Source organism: Macrotis lagotis, chromosome X (genome assembly GCF_037893015.1).
Source record: "Macrotis lagotis isolate mMagLag1 chromosome X, bilby.v1.9.chrom.fasta, whole genome shotgun sequence".
NCBI lineage: Eukaryota > Metazoa > Chordata > Mammalia > Peramelemorphia > Peramelidae > Macrotis > Macrotis lagotis.
In genome coordinates, this window is record NC_133666.1 from 555,104,058 (window position 1) to 555,128,482 (window position 24,425).

Here is a 24,425-nt window from a genome sequence, read left to right on the forward strand (position 1 = left end):
GAATAAAAACGAGAATTCTACCAAAATTAAACTATTTGTTTAGTGCCCTACCAATCAAAATTCCAAAAAATTACTTTAACGAGCTAGAAAAAAATGTAAGTAAATTCATATGGAGAAATAAAAAGTCAAGAATTTCCAGGAACTTAATGAAAAAAAGCGCAAAAGAAGGTAGCTTAGCCCTACCTGATCTAAAATTATAAAGTATCAGTCATCAAAACTGTCTGGTATTGGCTAAGAAATAGAGTGGTGGATCAGTGGAATAGACTAGGTGCAATAGCAGGAAATGATTATAGTAATCTGCTGTTTGATAAATCCAAAGAATCCAGTTATTGGGATAAAAATTCTCTCTTCAATTAAAAACTGCTGGGAAAATTGGAAGTTAGTATGGAAGAAACTTAGATCAGACCAACACCTCACAATCTATACCAAGATAAGATCAAAATGGATACAGGATCTAGACATAAACAATATTATAAGCAAACTAGAAGATCAAGGAATAGTTGTCAAATCTATGGAAAGGGAAGCAATTTATGACCCAGGAAGAGTTGGAGAACATTAAAAACAAACTAGATAATTTTGATTACATTAAATTAAAAAGCTTTTGCATAGACAAAACCACTGTAACCAAGATCAAAAGAAATATAGTAAATTGGGAAACAATTTTTATGACTAGTGTTTCTGACAAAGGACTCATCTCTAAAATACATACAGAGAACTGAGTCAAATTTTTTTCTAAAAAGACAAGCCATTCCCCAATTGACAAATGGTCAAAGGATATGCACGGGCAATTTACAGATGAGGAGATCAAAGCAATCCATAGTCATATGAAAAATTGCTCTAAATCACTAATTATTAGAGAAATGCAAATTAAAACATCTCTGAAGTACCACCTCACACCTCTTAGACTGGCCAACATGACCAGAAAGGACAATGATCAGTGATGGAAGGGATGTGGGAAATCTGGGACACTAATCCATTATTGGTGGAGCTGTGGCCTCATCCAGCTTTTCTGGAGAGCAATTTGGAATAATGCCCAAAAGGCAGCAAAAATGTGTATACTGTTTGATCCAGCAGCAATACCACTACTGGGTCTATAACCTGAAGAGATTATGAAAAAGGATAAAAATTTTATTTATGGACAAAAATGTTCATAGCAGCCCTGTTTGTGGTGGCAAAGAAATGGAAACTGAGGGAATGTCCATCCATTGGGGAATGGCTTAACAAACTGTGGTATATGTATGTCATGGAACACTTTTGTTCTATTAGAAACCAGGAGGGACGGGATTTCAGGGAGACTTGGAGGGATTTGCATGAACTGATGCTGAGTGAGAGGAGAACCAGAAAAACACTAACAGCAACACGGGGGGGATGATCAACCTTGATGGACTCGATCATTCCATCGGTGCAACAACCAGGGACAATTTTGGGCTGTCTGTGGTGGAGAATATCATCTGTATCCAGAGAAAGAATTGTGGAGTTTGAACAAAGACCAAAGTCTTTCTATGTACCTTTAATTTAATTTAAAAAAATTGTCTTATGTAATTCTGCTATATCTCATACTGTATGTTCCTTCCTTAAGGATATTTCTCTCTCCTCACATTCAACTTAGATCAATGCATACTATGGGGCATGACCTAAAGGCTAACAAACTGCCTTCTGTGGGGGTGGGGGGAGGGAAGCAAGATTGGGTCAAAAAATGTAAACTGAAAATAAAACCTTCCTAAAATTAAAAAAAAAAAGTGTCATGCCCGTTTCTGTCCTTCAGAGACCTGGATCTCAAACATTTACCTGGACCCCGGCGCAGGGCGGCTTCCGCCTCCTCCCCCCAGGCTGAACACCACCCGCCTAGGTGCCGGGAGGAGGGGAAGGGCCCAAAGCGAAGGAGGCGGAGCCCCGCGACTGGCAGGGGCCAATCAGCGGGAGCCGAGCAGCGGAGCAGCCAATGTGCCGGCCGGAGGGACGTCGCCCCGCCCCCGGCCCCCGGCGGAGCTGCCTCTTGGATGGTGGGGGGGGGGAAGGCGCTTCCTGCTCGCTGGGTGCCGGAGGCGCCTGCGCCGGGCGCCTCAGCCCTCCCCGGCCGCCGCGCCGTCCGGCCCCGCCCCCTGCGGGCGCGCCCCCGGGACGCTCCTGCCCCAGACGCCGGCGGGGGAGGCGGGAGCGAGGCCGAGGGGCGGGGCCGGCGCCGCGCGCAGCGGCCGTTGCTAGGAGAGGCGGACGCGGCTCCTTCCGGTGGACGCTGGAGTGCGAGGGCCCGCGAGCGGCGGGGCGCGTCCGACCCAGCGCGGAGCCCCGGGAGCGGCCGGGCCGGCGCCCGAAGAGCGCGGAGCGGGTAAGGCGGCGCACTTAAAGTCGGACTCGCAAGGACGACCTGGAGAAGGGCATCCTCCGGTTGGTCTTTGCCGCTTCCCATGTATCGCATTTCATCCTCACCGCCGGATGCCCATTTTTAGAAAAATGATTTTTATTATTTTTAGCGAAGCAATGGGGTTAAGTGGCTCGCCCAAGGCCACACGGGGGGTCGTTATTAAGTGTCTGAGGCCGGATTTGAACCCAGGTACTCCTGACTGCGCCACCTAGCCGCCCCTTTTAAGAATTTTTTTTAAAAATTATTTGTTGCTTTATGCCCATTTTGAGGATGGGAAGCTCTGGTGGAGAGCGGGGACTTTGCCCAAGCCGCCCGAGGCATGTTCTGGGGTCCAAGCCCCCCACTGAGCCGCCCCCCGGAATGCACAGCAGGTAGTTGGAAAGGAGCCAAAGTGGGGCGCCTAGGGGGTGCACCTGCCCCGACTCAGGAGGACCCGAGTTCAAGTGCGGCCTCAGACACTCAGTAATGACCCGGCTGTGTGGCCTTGGGCGAGCCACTTCACCCATTGCCTTGCAGAAACCTCAAAAAAAAGGAGCTAAAGTGAGTCCGACAGAAGACAAAGTGCAAAAGATCATCTCTAGTCTGTTGTCTTGGACTGGGGTTCAAACCCTTTGATTCCCTCCCAAACTAAGTCCAACTTGGAGTTCCCAGGATTTGTGTCTACATCTACAGCTTTGCACAGACTGCCTTCCTCCTGCCTGGAAAACATCCTCTTCTCACTTCTGCCTCTTAGAATCCTTAGCTCCAGTTTTTCAAGATTGCTGCATTAATTAGTACTCTCTCCTTTGAATGATCATATTTATTTACTTGGCTGTAATAAAATAAGAGGTGCATTCAGGATTGAATTTTCCTTTCCAATTATTTATTAATTACCTACTGTGTTAAAGGTATTAAGCTAGGTGCTAGACCCATAATATAAAAAGGTTGAAAGTTATTTTTAATATTTTTTTCTTTTTAAATTTTCTCCTTCCTTCTCATCTCTTCCCCATTCATTGAGGAGGCAAACAATATATCAATTCATGTGAAATCATGCAAAGCAGATTTTCCATGTTAGCCATATTGCAAAAAAAAAGGAAGAAAAATAAAGTGAGAAGATTATGCTTCATTTTGCATTTAGAGTGCCTCATTTCTCTCTACAGAGGTAAAGAACACCCCCCCCCCCCCCATGAAGCCTTTGGAATTGGTTGATCCTACTGTGCAGCATTTTTTTCTTGCCATAATTTTTCTGAAACCATTCCCTCGGTCATTCCTTATAGTATAATAATACTTCATCACAATCATGTGCCACAACTTGTTTAACTGTTCCCCAATTGATGGACATTCCCTCAATTTTCAATTCTCTGCCACCTCAAAAAGAGATGCTGTAAATATTTTTGTACATATAGGTCCTCTTTATCTTGGAGCTGTGACCAGGGCCTCTGCTCCCTTGGGACCCACAACAAGCACTCCTCGGAACTGTGTATGGACAATAGACTTGCCAATCAATGCCAGGTGTATCCTGTTCCAGCAAAGAATTCTCTGTCATCTGTTTCTAATCAGTTGTTCAACCCCCCCTGGACTGAATGCTCCAAAAGCTGTTCCTGAGGCTTCCAGTACTTGCTTCTGGTACTGGTCCCCCAGACCTCTCTTGCTGGCTTAACTTTTCTTAGATTGGAAAAAATATCTCACCTGACCTTTTGTTGGCCTACCACTCCAAAATTTGATTTGAGGCATTATTTTAATGTTGTTTGGGGGCAGCTAGCTGGTGCAGTGGATAGAGCACCAGCCCTGGAGTCAGGAGTATTTAAGTTCAAATGCAGCCTCAGACACTAATTACCTAGCTGTATGGCCTTGGGCAAACCACTTAACCCCATTGCCTTGCAAATAAATAAATAACTGAATAAAACCTAAAACTTAAAAAAAGTTGTTTGAAGGAGCTGGGTCGTAGTCTCTAATTTACCATTTAAACTCCACCTCTCATGCCTTTTCTTTTTCTTTTTTTTTTTTTTTTAAAGAAAGTATCTGATTTCAAGGAGGTTATATCTTGGGAGGGGAGGAGAATAAAAGAAAACAGAAGAAAAGCTAAACTTATCTGTAGGTAAGTACATCTTCACATTCAGTGTTTCAAATTTTTTTCATTAAAAAAATATTGCTCTCAAGAGCCAGCAATATTAATATATCTTGCTGTTCTGTTCTCTTGTCATTTGAAAAATTAAATTTATAAAAACTTCAATTTATTCTAGTAAGCCTTAAAGAGTAATAACTAACATTAACATTATATCCTAGAAAGTAGTCCAAGCACACTTGCTTAGATATACTAACTTTAAACACATGCACACACACACACGCGCGCATATATATATATATATACACACACACACACACACACACACACACATATATATATATATATATATATTAATGGCTTCCTTGAAAGTCATACCTTCAGACTTCTCTTGATGAGTCAGGAAAAAGTAAGGAGTATAACATGGAAAGAAAACAAATATTCTACCTTCATAAAAATAGAATGTAGCTATTATTAGCAGAAAAAATTCTTTACTATCACGATGATGTTACACATTTAAAGAGGCATTTATTTTTATTTGTTCAATATGTATTTACTGGATAAGTGCCCACACTACAAAGATTGAAAGCAAGACTCTAAAGTAGACATTGTGAGGCCTCTAAGGAGGAATATGTATTCTACATAGTCTGTCCCCTGAAAGTCAGTCAGGAAGCATTTATTAATGCTAAGCTTTAAGGATTAAGAGAAAAGCTGAAAAACCTCCTTCTGGGCATTGATCTCAAAGAGCTCACAGTCTAATAAATGTTTTACATTGGAAAAAAAAATGAAAAAAATTATGTATATTCAGGATAATACAGGGAAAATTAGAGATCATTTCAGAGGAATGGCACTAGAATTAAGAGTGCTTAAGGAAATACTTCCTACAGAAGGTGAGATTTTAGCTGGAACTTAAAGGAAGCCAGGAGGCTGAGATGAGAAGGGAGGGAGGGCATTCTAGATATTGAACAGCTAGAGAAATTGTCTGAAGTTGAATGATAAAGTGTCCTTGCCTCAGAAGAGTACGTGAATGGGGAGAGGGTAAGCAGATTGAGAAGGGGCAGGGGAAAGGGGTTAGGCCATGAATGGATTTGAACACCAAATAAATTTTATGTTTGATCCTAAAAGTGATAGGAAGCCAATTTATTGAGTAGGAGAGTGACATGATTAGATCTGCACTGTAGTGAGTTAAGTGGAGGGTGGATTGGAGTGGGGAAGAAACCTGGGGCAGGGATACCAATTAGTAAGCTGTTGAAGTAGTCCAAGTATGAGATGACGAGGGCCTATACCTCATGATGGCAATGTCAGAGGGAGTCAACATTTGTATAGCGCTTATGATTCTCACAGCAATCCTGTGAGGTGGGTGATATAATTATCCCCTTTTACAGTTGAAAAAACTGAGGCAAACAAAGATCAATTGACTTGCTCAGGGTTCTCACATGGTAAATGACTTGAGGCTGGATTTGAACTTGGGTCTTTCTGACACTAGGCCAAGCACATTATCCACTGTACCATGGAACTGTCTCTCAGAAAAGAGAAAGGTTTGTATTTGAGAGATGTTCCTAAGGTAAAATCAACAGAATTATGAACAGATTGAATATTAAAGGGGACAAAGTGAGATAGAGCAAGGTGTAGAGGATGGCTCTTTGGTTATAAGCCTAAGATTGGAAAGATGGTGATATCTTGGACAGTAATAGAAAAGTTAAGAAGAAAGGTCTTGGGAGGAAAAGATGAGTTCAGTTTTAGATACATTGATCATATGATGTCTAAGGAACACAGAGTCCAAGATGTCTTGGAGACAGTTGGAGAGACAAGAAAGAAAGAAGAGGTTAGGACTAGAGAAGTAGATTTGAAAATCATCAACAAAGAGATGATCATTGAATACATAGATGTTGATGACATCAAAAGTGAAGTAGTAGAGAAGGAAAATAGAAGAGGGCCCAGAACATGGCCCACCCATGCTTAGTGAGCATGACCTTTGAAAATCCAGCCAACCAGACTGAGAAGGGGCAATCTGATTGATAGGAGAACTAGGGGAGAGTAGAGTTCTGAAAACCAAAACAAAAGAGGGAAAAAGAGGATAATTAGCCATGTCAGAGGCTACAGCGACATCAAGAAGAATTACAATTAAGAAAAGGCCATTGGGTTTGACAAAGGATCACCAACAACTTTGGAGAGATCAATTTTAGTTGAATGCTGAGGTCACTGGAAGCTGGAGAATTAAAGGAGGGAGTAAGAGGGAAGAAAGGAAAATGTCTTTTGTATACAACCTTCTCAAGGAGTTTAATCAAAAAAGGAAGAAGAGATATGGAACAGTAGCTAGCAGGGATGGATGGATAAAGTGAGGGGTTTTTTTTGAGGATGAGGGAGACATGGGTATGTTTTTAGTTAGTAGGAAAGTAGTTGGTAGAAAGGAAAAGATTGGAAAAAAAAAGGGAATTTAAGAGTCCATGATCATGGAGATGGTCCATTTGTGGCAAGATCAAGGGTAATATGTATGTGACTGAGGTGGAGTAGAGGAGTAGTTTCTGTGAGATGATTAAACTGATAAATTGGAATTTGATGGTGCTTAGGGGAGTATAAATATGGATGCTAAAGTCCTCTATTATGAGAACAGGGATTGAGTAAAAGAGAAACCTACAGATGGCCCAACCATCCTGCCCCATTTCCCCAGTAGCTTTGCTCTTATATCATGGCACCTCTGTTATGAGAGGCTGGCAACTTGCTTAGCCCAGTTAGACCTCTTGGATTGTTCTGCCCTTTCTATTGGTGCCTGTCCTTTTCTTTTCCTCCTCAGTTCCTTATTCTTCCCCCCACCCCACCCCTACCCCCAACCATTTTATTAAAAAACACAGATGAAAATAGACTTACTTATGATTTTGGTAGAACCATACAAATTTTATTTTGCTTTCTCCTATTCTCCCCCTTCCCCCCAACAAGGATAATGAATCTCTGACTATTTATTATAGAACACAAATGCTTAACAGGAACCCAAAAATATGGAGATAGCCACTTAATCACCTCCAGTGTACCCAGTTTACCAGGCCTAGATCAACCATATTCCTGTATCCTGAAAGAATCTGTGGATATGATTGCTATCCAGTTATCAGTGAGCTTTGAAAATTCATGAGTGGAGAATGGGAAAAATGCCACAGGACTGAAGATAAGCAATTGTTTTTCCAATTTTCAAAGAAGGAAAGAAAGTGAATTTTTTAAATCCATAGATTAATTTGATTTCAACTTTTAGAAAAATTCTAGATAGTTTATGGGTACTTAGAAATTGAAATAAGTATTCTCATAATCCAGCATACTTTGTTCAAATAGAATTCATATCAAATTAGCCTCTTTTCCTTTCTTGACAAGTTTTATTAGCCAGACTGGGAAATGCTGGGAATGTTTGAGACATTCTACTTAAATTTCAACAAGGCATTGGAAAAAGTCCTCATGTTATATTGATGTGCAGAATCCTCTTACCCTTAAGGGAATTTATAAGTGGTTGAATGACCAGACCCAGAGAGTGATGCATAATGGATTAATGCCCACTTGGAAACAATCCATCAGTGGAATGTCATAGAGCTCTGTCCTTTGCAGATGTTTTTCAACCTTTTTTTATTGATAACTTTAATGAAAGTATAGATAGTATACTTATCAAAAAACATGAAGCTGTAAGGGAGAGCTGACAGATTGGATGCCTAAATCAGAATACGAAAACATCTCAACAGCATATCTATTTTTATTATTTTTTATTTTTTTAGGTTTTTGCAAGGCAATGGGGTTAAGTGGCTTGTCCAAGGCCACACAGCTAGGTAATTATTAAATGTTTGAGGTTGGATTTGACTCCAGGCCAGTGCTCTATCCACTGTGCCACCTAGCCACCCCTGACCACCTAGCCGCCCCCTCAACAGCATATCCAATAAAATTTTAAAAATTAATTATGATAATTATAAAGTTGGGGTTTTTTAGATCATCTTCACAAATACCAGATTGAAGAAACAGACCACAATTGGTCCGAAAACAACCTAGGCATTTTTATGTATTGTTATCTCAGTGTGCATCATGACAAGGCAGCCAAAAGAGTTGATGTAATCCTGGATTGTCTAAAAAGGGAAGAGAGGAGAGAGAGGAAAGGGAGTAAGCAATTATAGAATGTGAACATATTAATGTTTCATCTACTGTGCTAAGTACTTTTTACAAATATTTTATTCATTTCTATGCTATTTTGTCTCCATTTTGCAATTGGGGAAACTGAGGCAAACAAAGGTTAAAGTGCCTTGCCCCAGGGCCACATGGCTAGTAAGTGCCTAAAACCAGATTTGATCTCAAATCTCCCTGGCTTTGGGCCCAGTGTGCCACCAAAATGAGGAAGTGGGTTTACTGATGAAAATCCTTCTATTCTCTGCCCTAATTATACTGCATCTCTAGGTCTGAGTTTGATTATGGTTTAAGAAAGGTGGAGAGGTGGATAACCAGAATGACAGGGGGAGATAGAGACCTTTTCACATGATGATTGAAGGAACTGGGGTATATTTTAACTAGAAAGGAGAAACATGAGAGTTGTTTTTTTAGTATTTTATGTATTGTCATTTGGAAGAGGGTTTTAACCTTATTCTTCTTAGAAGGTAAAAGTAGTAGCAGTGAATGAAATTTGCAGAGAAAACAGAAAAGACTCCATTTTAGGTAAACTTCAACAGCTAGAGAAGTTTAAAAGTAGAATGGGTCATGCAAGTGCTAATCAGTCTCTGTGGTAGGACTATAGTGCAAAAGATGGCAGAATAAACATTGGGAAGAATTCCTTCTCAATTTTGGGATTGAGCTAGTTTTCATCTGAGATTCTTCTAAGTCTAAGATTTTGCAGAGGAATAAATTATTTGGGCTGGGCTCTGAATATCAAATAATGTCATCTTGAGTCTATCTTGTCACATCCCTTGCTACATTTTTCTGGCATACCAGACAAGTCACCCTGTCAAAAACTAAAATGAAATTAGCCTAATATGACCTTATTATCTTCACCAATATAGCCATCTTCTCCCTTATTTTAGAACCTCTTTCACCAAGTTTTGATCCTAATGATTTTTTTTCTTTTCTCTCAGCACTGTCTACTTTGGCAGTCATCAAGAATTGGCTCCTATTATTATTTCAAAGAGCATGATACTAGAATCTGTATCTTTAACCTTAATTCTCTCCTGAGGTCCAGCTCCACATTTCAAAATGTTTGCTAGACATCTACACCTGGATCTTCAGTTGGAGTTATAAACAAAGCATTTCATGGTGTAATAGAATATTAAGAGCTGGAAGGATCATAGGATCAGATTTAGAACTGGGAGGGAAATTAGAAGATGTAGCCCAATTCCCTAATTTTACAGATGAAGAAACTGAGGCTGGGGAAGGGAAAGTGACTTACCTACTATCACATAACTGTTAAGTATCAGAGCTGGGTTTCAAACCCAGATTCTTTGACTTCTGACTTGAAGTCAAATGACTATATGACCTTGACTTAGGTCATATAGCTAGTTAGTAGCAAAGGTATGACAAAACCCCAGGTCTTTTGACTTCCATCACTAATGATTTTCAGCTTTACATGGCATGTAAAATGTAAAATACAATATGAGTGCAATCTATTTTTAGGAGAATAACAGTTTTTCTCTATTGTTAATTATTATAGCTATGACTGATCAAGCACCTTCACTTTGGAGTTTTGGAACAACAAAAACATTTAAAATTCCCATTGAACACCTGGATTTCAAATTTATTGAAAAATGTTCAGATGTTAAGCACTTAGAAAAGATTCTTGTTGTACTCAGGTAAACTTTAAACAATTTTCAATTCTTAATAGTAAGTTAATTTGATTATTTTTTTACTTTGTTTATCATTTAAATGATGGTGATTTAGGATGTAAAAAATCTTAACATAAAACTTTCAATTGTTCTGATTGTTTGGGTTGTTTTAATGCACATCTTAACACTCACCAGTGATCTTACTATGTATATGTAGCTCTCTATAGTTGAAAGTCTTCATGATCTATTAACGCCTTTAGAGCCAGGCCAACTTGAACTTGTTATATTTTTCTGAGGGCGTGTGAAAATAGTGGTGTGTGTATATACATATATATATATATTTAACCCAGTAGCTCACCATTATGAAAATTTAGCCAATTTATTTGCGGAGATTCCCCCCCCCCCCCAAAAAAAAAGGTCCTTTATCTCAGTCATTCCAAGAAAAAAACATAGAGGGTTAACTTGTCAACTGGTTATGATGGAGTTTAGGGAGACTGGATGGAATAAGCTAGAAAATGACCTATATGCTATTTTAGAAGTGAGGGGGGCCAGGACCAGAGGCAAGAGTATATGGATACAAAGTAGTCATTCTCAAACTGGTAACAGATACCTATTTGGGGTTCTCTAGGGAGATTGAAGGGACTGAAGGAGGGAGATATAGAGACTGAAACTAAAAACCTGTTTTTTCCTTCTACTAGATCAGCATTACTGGCACTGTCATGTTCTATCCACTATTACCATTTTGTCCTTTTCCCACTTTGAGTTTCTTCTTGCCATTTCTTTCTCTCTGCCATAACATCTTTTCCCCTAAGGTTATAATCTTTAGTTTGGAAACTGATCATTTCTGAAATGAATGGCATGAGGTTTTAATGATAGCATGGAGCTATTTTAATTCTTTTTAATTTTATTTTTTCCCATTAAAGATTTTATTTTGAGTTTTACAATTTCCCCTTAATCTTACTTCCATCCCCCCACCCCCCACATAAGGCAGTTTGTCAGTCTTTACATTGTTGCCATGTTGTACCTTGATCCAAATTGAGTGTGATGAGCGAGAAATCATATCCTTAAGGAAGAAACATAAAGTATAAGAGATAACAAGATCAGACAATAAGATATTACTTTTTTTCCCCCTAAATTAAAGGAAATAGTCCTTGGATTTTGTTCAAACTCCACGGTTCTTTCTCTGGATACAGATGCTATTCTCCATTGCAGACAGCCCAAAATTGTCCCTGATTGTTGAACTGATGAAAGGAGTGAGTCCATCAAGGTTGTTCATTGCCCCCATGTTGCTGTTAGGGTGTATGATGTTTTTCTGGTTCTGCTCATCTCACTCAGTATCAGTTCATGCAAATCCCTCCAGGCTTCCCTGAATTCCCATCCCTCCTGGTTTCTAATAGAACAATGGTGTTCCATGACATACATATACCACAGTTTGCTAATCCATTCCCCAATTGAAGAACTTTTACTTGATTTCTAATTCTTTGCCACCACAAACAGGGCTGCTATGAATATTTTTGTACAAGTGATGCTTTTACCCTTTTTCATCATCTCTTCAGGGTATAGACCCAGTAGTGGTATTGCTGGATCAAAGGGTATGCACATTTTTGTTGCCCTTTGGGCATAGTTCCAAATTACTCTCCAGAAAGGTTGGATGAGTTCACAGCTCCCCCCCAACAATGTAACTATTTTAATTCTTTAAATGTATTTTTGTTGATGTGATATAAGTAATGAGAGCTCAATGGAATTAAAAAAGTTTGATAATCAGTTATTTAAAGAAATCTTGTAATGGATAAGAGCAGGTGTTTGGTTGAGAATCAGAACTAGTCCTTATCTTTTTAGCCTTCATGGTCATTGCCTCCTCCCCTCAGGGACTTTCTAATCCGTACCTTGGTTCCATTTTTGTATGTGAGTAAATACAGGGTTCTTTAAACCTACTACATAAGAAACAATGGGAAAGAAATTTGCTTGCAGCCACTGCCTCAGACAATGCTGATTCTGAATTGACTAAAACTCCCCACACTAGAAAACTACTGTCTCATCCTATGTTCACAAGAAAACTACTTTATCCTATATCCATGATAGGCCTAACAAATTTATTCTTACTGCCTTTGCTTTTGCTTGTTGTTTAGTCTTTTATCAGTTTTATCAATCTCTGTAATCCCATTTGATGAAAATTGAGGTTTTCTTGACAAAGATACTGGAGTGGTTTGCGATTTCCTTCTCCTACTCATTTGATAGAGGAGGAAATTGAGGCAAAAAGCCCGGGATCACACAGCTTCTAAGTGTTTAAGAACAGATCTCAATTCATGAAAATAACTCTCCAGGCCCAGAACTCCATTTACTTCACCACCTAAACTAACTGCCTTTAGAGAGCTATAATGTATCTCAGTATTATTTTTTTTGGAGGGGGGGGATTCAGCTCCCAGCTAGTATTCCCAGCAATTAGGCAGAGAATACATTTCTCTTTCTGTGTATCTGTCCAGTCATTCATAGGCACCTTTTTTTCTACATTTAATCCCTCCAGGGAAAACAATACAATGAACTATATTTTATTGAAACAAGTTAAAAAAATACAACACATGCCAAATAAAAAAGTGAATATATTCTTAAAGTACATCAGAATCTAAGAATATATAGAAAAACTAATCTCTGTCAGTTGACACAGTATATTTTTAAAATCTGGAAGGCAAAGAAAACATAGATAGCCCGATGGAAATTTGCTGCTCCTCAGTGTAGATGTTCTCCATCTTCTATCCCTTGCTTGATTGTAAGGCTCAAAGAGCCTTACATTCTCCCTCTCACCTCAGCCTCCTCACTTCCCTGACATTTCAACTCTCCTTTCCATTTTAGTGAAGGGGAAAGAAAGGTATTCCTTTCCAGCACAGGCATGGTCTCTATCTCCTTGCATTAGAATAACACTTAATATTTCAGTCTTTTTTCCTACAGTTTTCTCATCTGCCCTCCACTTAATAATAATAGTAGTAGTAGTAGTAGTAGTAGTAGTAGTAGTAGTAGTAGTAGTAGTAGTAGTAGTAGTTGTTTTGTTTTTGAAGACCACACCAACCCAGATCCTAGAATAAGGCATACTTCAAAAGAAAATCTATAAATATTCTAAGATTATTAAGTTATATACTTGTTTTATATTTATTCTTTTTTGTATAGTACTCAGAAAAGATGAACTTTAAAAAAAATGATCAGTAGCCCTAGTTTAACTGAGGCAGAAATATGCTACTATTCCTCTATGTGTTTCCTCTTTTTTTTTCCAATTTCTTCTTGGATAATACTGATTATAGATTCTATATTCTACATGGGTGTTCCAGCTTCTTCTCTGTTTGTGTTTAGTATTCGCATTTCCATCTATGAGCTGCAGATCTTGCAATTTACGAAATGAAGATTGTTTGTTATAGTGATCATATTTTTCTAAACCATAAAAAGGAAATGTATGTTTTGATGAAGCCTCTCTAAAGTTTTCTTCCCTTTCCAGCCTATTGAAAATAATACCATTAAAGAAAATCTAAGTTGTATGCTCACTGTAGACATGGTATACATAGTCTTGTCTATTCACTTTTTCATATGTGTAACTGCTGTATCTTTTAAGGTCTGGTGAGGAAGGATTTTATCCCGAACTTATAGAATGTTGTGAAAAACGAATTCAAAACCTTTGTCCTGAAAGTAGAGTCTTGCGAAAAGAGAAGCCTGCAGCAACAGCTTCTAGTTTTACACGAGAAGAATGGGAAAAAATTGATGGTGATATAAAGGTATATGTGTAACATCAGTTTTTTTTTAAATTTTATTTTTCTTTAAGGGATTGGGGCTAATTGACTTGCCCCAAGGTCACACAGCTAGGCAATTATTAAGTGTCTGAGGTCAGATTTGAACTCAGGTCCTCCTGACTTCAGAACTTTATTTTCCACAGTTTTTCATACACTACTATTTTGTATATATTGGGGGGGGGGGTTGGGGTGATAAATACATTCTTTTCTCAGAAGCAATGTCATATAATGAATAGAATTCCTGAACTTGGAGGCAGGAAGTTTAGGATTACAGGTTGCCTTTGACATTTTCTAGCTATAACTGTAATGCCACATTGATCCTCTCTGAGACTCAAGGAACACTCTATTATTTAAACTGCAGGCAATTAGTCTGAATTTCTACACCACCTAACTGTCCCATAACATCAGTTTTTGATAAATTGTATGTAAAATGTTTGACTAGTTTTTGAGTCTACAAAATTATCAACATCCTTTCTTATATTTACCAGTGTCATGGTGATATTTGATGCAACTGAATACCATCTAAAATAGGACTTAAGTTCATTATCAGATGAACAACGTATGGTGAATGATGATCCATCACTCACTCTCAGTGATATACATAATAAGATCACATTATCCTACCTTTCTTGACTCCATTTGAGGTTTTCTTGGTAAAGATACTGGAGTGGTTTGCCATTTTCTTTTCTAGCTCATTTTACATATGAAGGAACAGAGGCAAAGAGGGTTAAGTGACTAGCCCAGGGTCACATAACTAGTAAGTGTTTTGAGGCCAGATTTGAACTCAGGAAGATGAGTCTTCTTGATTTAGTCTAGGCACTCTCTCCAATGTAGCACTTAGCTGCCCATACAATGTGAGACAACTCCCTGAATGTTTGTCCTCTTTGGGAATTCCTCTGTTTCTTGTGTTTCAGTTTGTTAATTCTTATTTAGCTTTCTGATAATTAAAAAAAAATAATGAGTCATCTTTGATCCCCCAAATTTAGGTTTTCTATCTCTTTCTCTTTCTGTGTCTGTCTATATACACACACAAATACAAACACCATACAAACAATATAGGAAGCATAGTTTATGTAATTGTGCAACAGGGATATTACTCACATATCACTCAAAAGCATTAGATCTTACAATTAAAATTGAACACTTTTAGTACAATATTGTAAGAAGTTGAGGGGGAAGAGTTCTTGTATTTAGATTAGAGGTCCCTGAAGTTCCTTAGCTGAAACTCTGGTATATCCACCTGAAACTGTCTGTCCCTGGAAGTTCAGTCAGCCTCTGATTGGTCAGGTTTCAAGATCAGGAACTCATCTTCTGCCAAGTCCCTTTGATGGATTTTTGTGGAGCTGAGTTCTTATAGTCATTCTGAAAAAAGACATGATATTGTGTGGAATAAGAAACCACTTTAAAAAAATAGAGACTCCTTTGAGCAAAAAGGAAAGTTTATTTTGGCTTTTCTCGAGAAAAGGGCATGCTCCAAGTCTCACAAAGGTAGTGAAGATCAAGGAGCTGCCCCGAGGTGACAGTCAAGCAAGATTATATGGCCTAGCACGATTCCCCCCTCCCTGGCCCCCTCTCTTCCAACCTGATTGGTTCAGAGTTACAATCTTTATGCAAAAAATCTACTGAGCAACAAAGAGAAGAATAAAAGGTTTTCATAAAATATTACCTCACCATCCAGATGGCAAGGGTATCAGAAGATGATTTCTAATGACCTTCTGTTAAATCAATTAATGTCTGAGTATGCAGTGTCTTCTAAGGAACTCTACTATCTCTTTAGTTTAGTACTTATCAAACAAGAGAAGGCAGGCTACTGTTCTCACAGTCGATTATCAAATACGGGGCTAACTAAGACTTCAAGGTCTCTTCTTTGGAAGTATTTCACTATTTCCCTCCCTAACAGAATCAATGCAAGGTCTTTCTGGAAATAGTCCACTGTTTGACTCCCTAGTAGAATAGGGAGGGTATCTGACTGAGAATGCAAGACCTTTCTCCCTCTTCTAAGAATAGTCTGAAGGTAATAGTCTGTCCTTGTTTTAATGATTTTTAACCCTGAGAGGACTTCACTAGGAATGTTAACTCTTAAGAGGGAATATTCCACTCAATATTATTGAATAGTCTTTTCAAATGGTAAGGTTTACCTATTTGTTGACAGCTTCTGCCATACCTGGGTAGTAAGTACAAGGGTTTAGGGCAACAGTTAGGGCAAACTCTACGGCAAAGTAAACCCAGGCTCATCAAGAAAGGGAGGGAGGAGTTTACCTCTGTCAGAGTGTGATCCTGGCTAAATTGGTATTGGAAAGCACAGCAGTAGCAGATGTCTTGTAGTAGCTATTGAGTGGATGGCAAAACCATTTAGTTTCATGTATTCAGTATTTTGATATGCCCTGGCTCTGACTGGAAATCAATAGCTTCTACAGTAAAAAATCTTTTGCTCAGGAAGTGAAAGGAAGAACTTGGACCAGGATTTTTTTCATTAATATATTTTTTTAATCATCAAGCATTTATCATTTTCTCCTCCCCATCACCTCCCTTTGAGGAAAAAATAAATCAAAACCTTTGAACATGTGTACATTGCAAAACAAATTCTCATAATGGCCATTTGGATCAAGTTTTGAATTCTGTATGATTTTTGACAGTTCATTTTGATCTCACTTAGTCTGTTTTCTCTTCACTAAAATAGTAGAGGGCTGTACTAATTAAAATTTAAGTCTATTCCAATCCTATAATCTAGATAATCCTATACCACTCTCAGTCTTGATTTGGGGGGAAGTAGTAGTGAATCTTAGATTTCAGGTTACAAGTTATAATGAACTCTGGTATACATGCTTTCTCTGCTGAGCCCAAATTTGGCACATATGTTCAATAGACATCACATGCCAGACAGAATAAAGCCTTTATGTTATTGAATCCTGCTTTATATGACTCTACCCTTTTCGAAACTCTTTGTAAAAAATGATGTGATTAGGAAGATAAGAATGAAGTGGTAGCTACAGAAAGTAAAAATGTAGCTGATTGGAAGAACTTGTTGTGGATAATGGAAGAGTGTATCAAGTTGCTCTCTTTAATTTGTTGCATTCTAATTGGTCATTGTTTTGTTCTTGATCTACCCCTGTCTTTATTATGAAAAAAGGTCTTTTTTTTTCAAGAAAAAAGGTCTTTTTTTTTTTTTTCAACTGGTGGCAAAGATGAAAAACTGTAGAGTACAGGACTTTCAGGTTTAATTTAATTTTATCAAAAAGTTGATGGTCTCATCATTTATAATGTGGGTAAAGTGTTTAGGCTAGTAAGATGTGTAATGACATTTTTTTTGTTGATTCTTAACAGTGAAATCAGCTAGGTAGCTGAAAAGAATTAATGGTTATCCCCAAAGAACAATGTTTCTATTCACTAGATGTGAACACTCCTCCAACTTAGATGACTAGGCTATCTCATTAGATCTCCCACTTTCTAGATTGGAACTTGAGATAAACATAATCTTTCTGTAACCCCTTAAGACTTGAACATCAGTAACTCCATGCCCATATTAGAAGTGGGTAACTGAATCTTAAAGAGATAAATCATGTGAATTCATTTATGGTCATACAGCCAGAAGATTTGAATGCAGCTATCTTGACTCTTGAGAGAGGGAGCATTCTTTCCACTGTACCAAGCCAGGAAAGTCAGTTTTGGAGGATAGATTTGATTCCATTTAAATGAATGCTTTCATACTGCTGTGTTCCCAATTTATTTTCCAACACCTTATTTTTCTTTTTATCTTGATTAGTTTCTGTTGTTGTTATGATGCTGATGCAAAGTTTTATTTTTGTGAAACTGAACCCTTCTATTTATTTAGTAGAATACAATTGAGCTAAATATATTGTTCCACTTTTTTTTCTAACTTTTTAATAGTTTTTCCTAAAAAAAATGCGTTTATGATCCAGCCGGAATTTATTATGAAATACAGTAGGGGATAAGATTGAGTTTTTTAAAAACCATGTGGCAATTCAGTTTTCCTAACATTTGTTAATAAATCCTCTCTCAAGTTTTATTTTCAACAGTTTTTCAAGCACTACTATTTTATATATATATGGGGGGGTGTTGGGTGATAAATATATTCTGTTCTCAGAAGCAATGTCATATAATGAATAGAATTCCTGAACTTGGAGTCAGGAAGTTTAGGATTACAGGTTGCCTTTGACATTTTCTAGCTGTAACTGTCATGACCAAGTCATTGATCCTCTCTGAGACTCAAGGAACACTCTATTATTTAAACTGTAGGTAATTAGTCTGAATTCTTATATCTACAAAATCGTGGGTCATAGTCAGATTCATGTTCTTCTTCCCTCCCAGGTACAATTGATCATAACTATTTTATGATATATTTAATAATATAGCATAATATATAGTAATATATTTTAAAAGGCCTTGAAGGTAAATCTGCCTTCTTCAGTACCTCTCCCCTATTAATTCATGATATTCTTGCCTCATTGATTTTCCACATATATTTTTGTTTTTATCCAGTTTTATATCTCTAAAGAATCTCATTACTATCATTGATATTTTGATTAATATTTTGCATCATTTTAGAGATTATTGTCATTTGAAGTCAATAATCATTTATTTAGCATCTACGATGTGCCTTATAAGCACCATGCTAAGCACTGTGTCATTAGCCTTTATTCAATAAATGCATTCATGAATACTGAATTTCCTTTCTATTACTTGTATCTACACATTAACTACAAGGCCACACTTTCATCTAGGTCAGTTAAATCCCACATATTTAATTTTTTGTTATCATTATAAATGTTTTTTTTATTTCTCTTTAGTTTTAATTTGTTAGTAAAGAATAATGATCGTTTACTACTGTAGTTTACTAGTTCTGCTACTACTTTCTATTGATGTAAGGCAAATGATTGTTAATCCTTGAATAATTGAGTTCATTATTTATTATTTTAGCCCAGTTGGTTGAATATTTTAAGTTCTGTTTTCCTGTAATTGTTTCTTTTTTCTGTTTTAGAGTTGGGTATCAGAAATAAAAAAAGAAGACTCTAAGATGCATTTTCATGAACTGGACACTTTTCAAGAATTTCAAGAAGTGCACTTGCCTCCAGTTCGTGGTACAAATAACCCCCTTCAGGTATTTGGATGTCTTTTTAAATAGTTTTGACTAGAGCTTCTTGGGGAGGCGGGGATAGGAAGATGCTAAGGGTACTTTTTCAGGGTACTCTTGGGTAACTTTTTCAGTTATCCATTTCCTTTTATCGTCTTCCACTTGCCATTCTGTCACAGAAGTGAAAGGGGAAAGTTTCTCCTTTATAAATGAAACCCTTAAGATCATAGTTTTTGGTACTTTTTCTTCTCTTGTGTAGTACTTCTTCCACCTTCCACAAACCAGTGTTAAGTGTGCAGGTATCCTCAGGGAATGTGCATGTGTGTGGGGGGTGATGATACAAATTACACATAGTTGAGGGAAGTTATAGATACAATCTCCTGTTATTTGGTTTGGAGGAGATTTACAACATTAAATAATCTCTTCTAAGGCATTTTCTATTACCATTCAGTTCAAAAAAATCTTATTAAAGTGCCTACTGTATGCAAAGATCTCTGGGGTTCTAGGTATATGAACATGAAAATGAAACAGTCCTTGTCCTCAAATTATTTCAGTCAATTAGCCACCAATGCTAGGTAGCCTCTAGGGAGGCAAATACAATATTCCAAGCAGAGTAATCCTTACTCTTAAGGAATTCACTTTCTAATGCAGGAGACAGCAAATTCAGATGTTAATATATGGAGCTTGCATTTATATGTTTATGTACGTGTATATGTGTAAATACATAAACTAGTTCAAAATGAAGGGGGAGAGGGGAATCAGGAAAGATGTCATGCACAAGATGGTACTGGAGCTGCATTTAAAGGAAGAGGTCTTCTATGAGGCAGAGGCCTGGAGACTTCTTCTAGACCTTGACTCCTTGACCCTCTGTCATTTTCATATTCTGTCCTGAATTAAGCACCTTCTTTTGGAGCTTTGGGAGTTTTTCCTTTTTGGGCCCTATATCTAACCCACCTCAATTTTGAGATAATCATCTATATATCCCTAGCCTATTTAACTATCCTGTATTCCATTCCCATCAACACTGTTCATTATTTTTAAACCTCTTGTCTTTTCTCTTAGGGTTTCTAAAAAAGGTAATGAGAAGTTTGATTAATGTCTTTTATTTTTATATCACAGTCATTTCCTTCATCATCCTCTCCCCTTATCTTTAAGCCCAACTCCCTCCTAACTGAGGAAAAACAGTTTTAGCAAAGCCAACCAATGTAATAGGTGTAACTGATTTGTTTCACATGGAATTCTCAGTTTTTCTCCTTTCTCATGGAGCCAAGAACATTCTGTTAAATTTGGAGTAGCTCAGGACAACTAGGTGGTGAAGCAAATAGAGCACCAACCCTGGAGTCAGTAGGACCTGAGTTCTAATCTGGCCTCACATATTTAATAATTACCTAGCTATGTGACCTTGGGCAAGTCACTTAACTCCATTGCCTTACAATAACCAAAAAAAAATTTAGAGGACCTCCTCGGGTTGCCCCTTGCCTCCCCAATTTATACTCAAAGGTTATATGGGTTGGTTGGTAAACATTTGCATCTAAATATGTCAGACAGTTGCTGGGAAGACAGAGAAAGGCAAAAGAAGATGGCTGATCAGAGTCTGAGATCCTTCTGATTGTGCTTTACAGGCCCCCATGAGAATGTTCATCATAACTCTGGTGGGCCAGAGGACATGATTAATTTAAGGTAAAGGGTATTTACTGACACAGCCTAGTAAGAACAGTAGCAACAAAACATCTCCCTCAGATAGGAGAGTGTCAGTGGTAAGAATGGACACAGAGTTCACAAATGGAAAGGAATATGTAGAGTCAAGGTCCATGCAAGAAAGATGGATGCTACAGGACCACTGATGTCCTTTCACTGATTGCACCATCTTCCATTGCCTGACTGTGTTGACATGACTGCTCTGACCTTTAGAAAAAGGAGGGTAGTAACAGAAACATTGTGATTTGGATGCTAGTATTATCCCCATTTTACATTTGAGGAAACTGAGGCAGACAAGTTACTTAATTTGCCTAATGAAGTTAAATGACTTGCTTACTTGGGCAAGTCAGCATTTGACTCCAAGCCCAGCTTTCTATGGACCATGCCACCTAGCTGCTTTTCAAAAAGAACAAGAACTCTAGGGCCAGCAGAAATATCTGTGTTTCTGTCTTCTCAGAATCTCAGCTCTGATGTCTTCCATCTTTTGGGCAGAAGCAAAAAGTAGTATTGGTCATACCCTTAGTCTTTAATAGTTTGTCCACTCTTCCTGGTACAGGGTTGGTTCCCTAAGTCAGAAACTTCACCCTGGGTTTATAGCAATTATCCATTATGCTTCCAAAATTCATATTTATATAGATTAGGCCTTGAGATAGATCATGGTCATTGACCTAGTAATCACAAACAACTCTGAATGTTCCTCTTACAAAACAAATAAAAAAAATAACAATCTAATTCTTTATGGCTTATCCATGGAAAGAACTTGCTGGAAAAAGGTACAGAAGCAATCAATGACCTGAGGATAAGTTCCTTGTCTTATCTAATTATTCTTCTATTGCCTTGAACTTTTTATATGTAAATTCATTTTATATGTAAATTATATACAGTAATTTGTCTAGCCACTTCCCAATTAATGATTACCTACTTTGTTACTAGACATTTGTTTGCAAAAACATTCTGCTGTGAAACTTTGGTTTATGTGGGGTTTTATTATCTTTGGACTCTGTGAGGTAAAGCAATCAATCAAATATTAGCTATGAAATTTTGGTTTGGATTCCTTGAGGTATAGCAATCAATCAAACATTTAAACACTTTATGTGGTAAGTCTCTTTGTAGGAATGTAGTGTTGTGAGCAGTGGTGGGATTCAAATAAATTAGCAATTGGTTGTCTGTCCTAATGACAATTTTAAGTATACAAAAAGTTATGCTGAAAGATATTTTAATGTTTTATGCATCTAATATTCAAATAAGAACAAAAAGAGAAGTACACAAAACTAGATACTTCAGTAAGCGAATGTATCCTTATGAAGTGGAAAGCAGCCATGTGACAACAGCAGTCAATGTTGGAATATATGCTGAACCAAAACTCATTCTACCTATTCTCCTTTTTTCTTCTACTTCCATGGCTTCCAAAATGGATGATAACATAATCCTTGAAATCCATATATCTTTTGATTCATTGTATCCCAGCTTCCTATTAGTTTCACCATTCAGGGAATACTAGTGCACTCATATCTCAGGGGAATTGTGGGCATAACACAAAGAGGAAACAAATGAAAGTTGGTTGTTTAGCACTTTTTGTGTTTATTGAAGTAACAAAAACAAGGGAATTAAAATGTAGTATTTCATCAAAAATATGAGTTTTAAGAATTGAATAAATAAATATTCCAAGCAGAGTTCCATCAATTTTTTTTTTTTACCTATGGATGGAATGCACATTACTATGGGCACTTAGAAAATGCTATTGTACAGATGAATGTTAAAAAAGAGTCAAGGAATGTAAATTTATGATTCCCGCTTTGGATGACTGCCCAGGTACCCACCTTAGAGAGAACCCTGATTACAAATACCATTTTAACAACCAGTTCACCAAAATCAATCTAAAAGAAAGTATCAGTTCTGCTGAACTGGTATGAATTCCAGCACTGGTTGTGAGCAGGCTGCAAGATACTACAAACCCAATTAGTATTATATAATTAATTAATATATGTGTGTGTGTATGTATGTGTATGTATGTGTGTATATATATATATATATATATATATACATATATATATATGTATATATATGTAGTGATAGGGAGCTAAAAATAAGCCAATGAATCAATTATGTGGTGAGACCAGGGGATCACAAGTAAATAGCCAAAGTTCACCACTTTGGCATGAAAAAGAAAGATTCCAGCATATTGAGTGTACTTCTGTAACAGAAAGGGTTACAGATTGTGCAGGCTCAGATCTGTCCCCACAAAGACATACTCTGTCTTAAGTCTTTACATGAGAATTTAATGATTAATATACTTATAACCTAAGAGATACATAGTTACATGCATATATATTATATATATATATATATGAAGGAAAACATCAGCATAGAGAAAGGAAAGGAAAGGCAAGAGATAAAGAAAAATTACCCAACCAAGGAAGCTCCAAGATGGAAATCTGGCTGGCTGGGGAAGTCAAGTCACAACGCAGCCTCCAGGGTCATGACTGGGAAAGTCCCATTGGCAGAGTATTCTTTCCTTAGGGATTGACTTCCACAGTCCACTTTCCCAATAAGACCTTTATAGTGTTCACACAAAAATGGCACAGGAGGCTGAACTCAGTGGCCAAAACACCCTCAGATCCTGAGTATAATCACTTTCTCTAGGTGTCTTGAGGTAAACACCCAGGGACAGGTCAAGGCCCCAGGTGTGGACCCCTAGGAATGTTCCTCAGCACTCCCTGCCCCAGAACATGCCTTGATGAATCATACTTCAGTTCAGTGATCTCAGGAAGTTCCTTCTCCTTGGACCATGAAGGAAAGATCTCAACTTTACCCTTCACCCTTCAGTCTCCCATGACAAATTTATGAGAGAACATAGGCAAGAGGTGCCTAGAATATGCAGCATAGATGAGTCTCCGTTTACATTTTTGGAGGGAACTTTCTGCCCAGACATTGTTATGGAAATAAACTCTAGAAGCAGATAGATCTGACCCATAGTTCATAGGTTTAGTGACATCTTTTTGAACTCTGGAAGAAGGATGCCAGAAGAGGAAAAACACTGTACTTCTTGTACCATGTGAGAGGAAATTAGTTTGGCAAGGTCTGCCTGCATCTGATTTCTGAAACAATAGTGGATCAAACATGTGTGTGACAAGCATAGGGCACCTAGGAAGAGTGTGATAGTAACCCTTATCTCATAGAACATGAGTAGATACAGGAGACTGGTCCTGCTTGTGTTGCATTACCTCAGTGAAGTCTTGAACACTATGTACATAATATGATATCTTTCTACTTACAGCCCCTCCTATTTATGAAATCTTGAACTCACCCCAGGGCATGATACCACATACCTTCTTTGCCCACAAATCACCTGTAAAGGGTCAGTAGCCAGGTGGTTCATCTTATTTTCAAAACAGATTCCCCTAATCTCTATTCTTAATAACCACTGTCATGTATCTCATCAGACAAGGATTTGCTGGCCCATAGGATTTTCTTTGTAATAGGAAACTGACAATATAAGGGGACAATGCTGTTGAAACATAACTGCACAGAAGAATGCTGGGGTTTTTAAATCTATATCCAGTAATCCGCAATCTGGCTCTCTTCCATTTTTTTTTCCTTTACACCTGGCCTGCCTCAGTCTTCCAATTCTAGAGAAATGAGGCAGGGTAGACAACATGTGGAAATCAGATGTGGATCAACC

The 24,425-nt window shown here is 37.9% G+C and overlaps 1 protein-coding gene across 3 annotated transcripts in view; it reads left to right on the plus strand.

Moving 5' to 3' along the window:
* The first annotated feature begins 2,150 nt into the window (after positions 1-2,150).
* Positions 2,151-24,425, plus strand: part of SPAG1 (sperm associated antigen 1) — a 92,722-nt gene continuing 70,447 nt past the window's right edge. For 2 of the 3 annotated variants that reach the window (XM_074200620.1, XM_074200621.1), the window contains exons 1-5: positions 2,151-2,329; positions 4,360-4,442; positions 10,069-10,207; positions 13,779-13,938; positions 18,953-19,072. In XM_074200620.1, coding sequence (XP_074056721.1) covers positions 10,071-10,207; positions 13,779-13,938; positions 18,953-19,072 — 417 coding nt within the window. In that variant the 5' untranslated portion in view covers positions 2,151-2,329; positions 4,360-4,442; positions 10,069-10,070. The remainder of the gene's footprint in view (positions 2,330-4,359; positions 4,443-10,068; positions 10,208-13,778; positions 13,939-18,952; positions 19,073-24,425) is intronic. The other variant, XM_074200622.1, reaches the window with a different exon arrangement.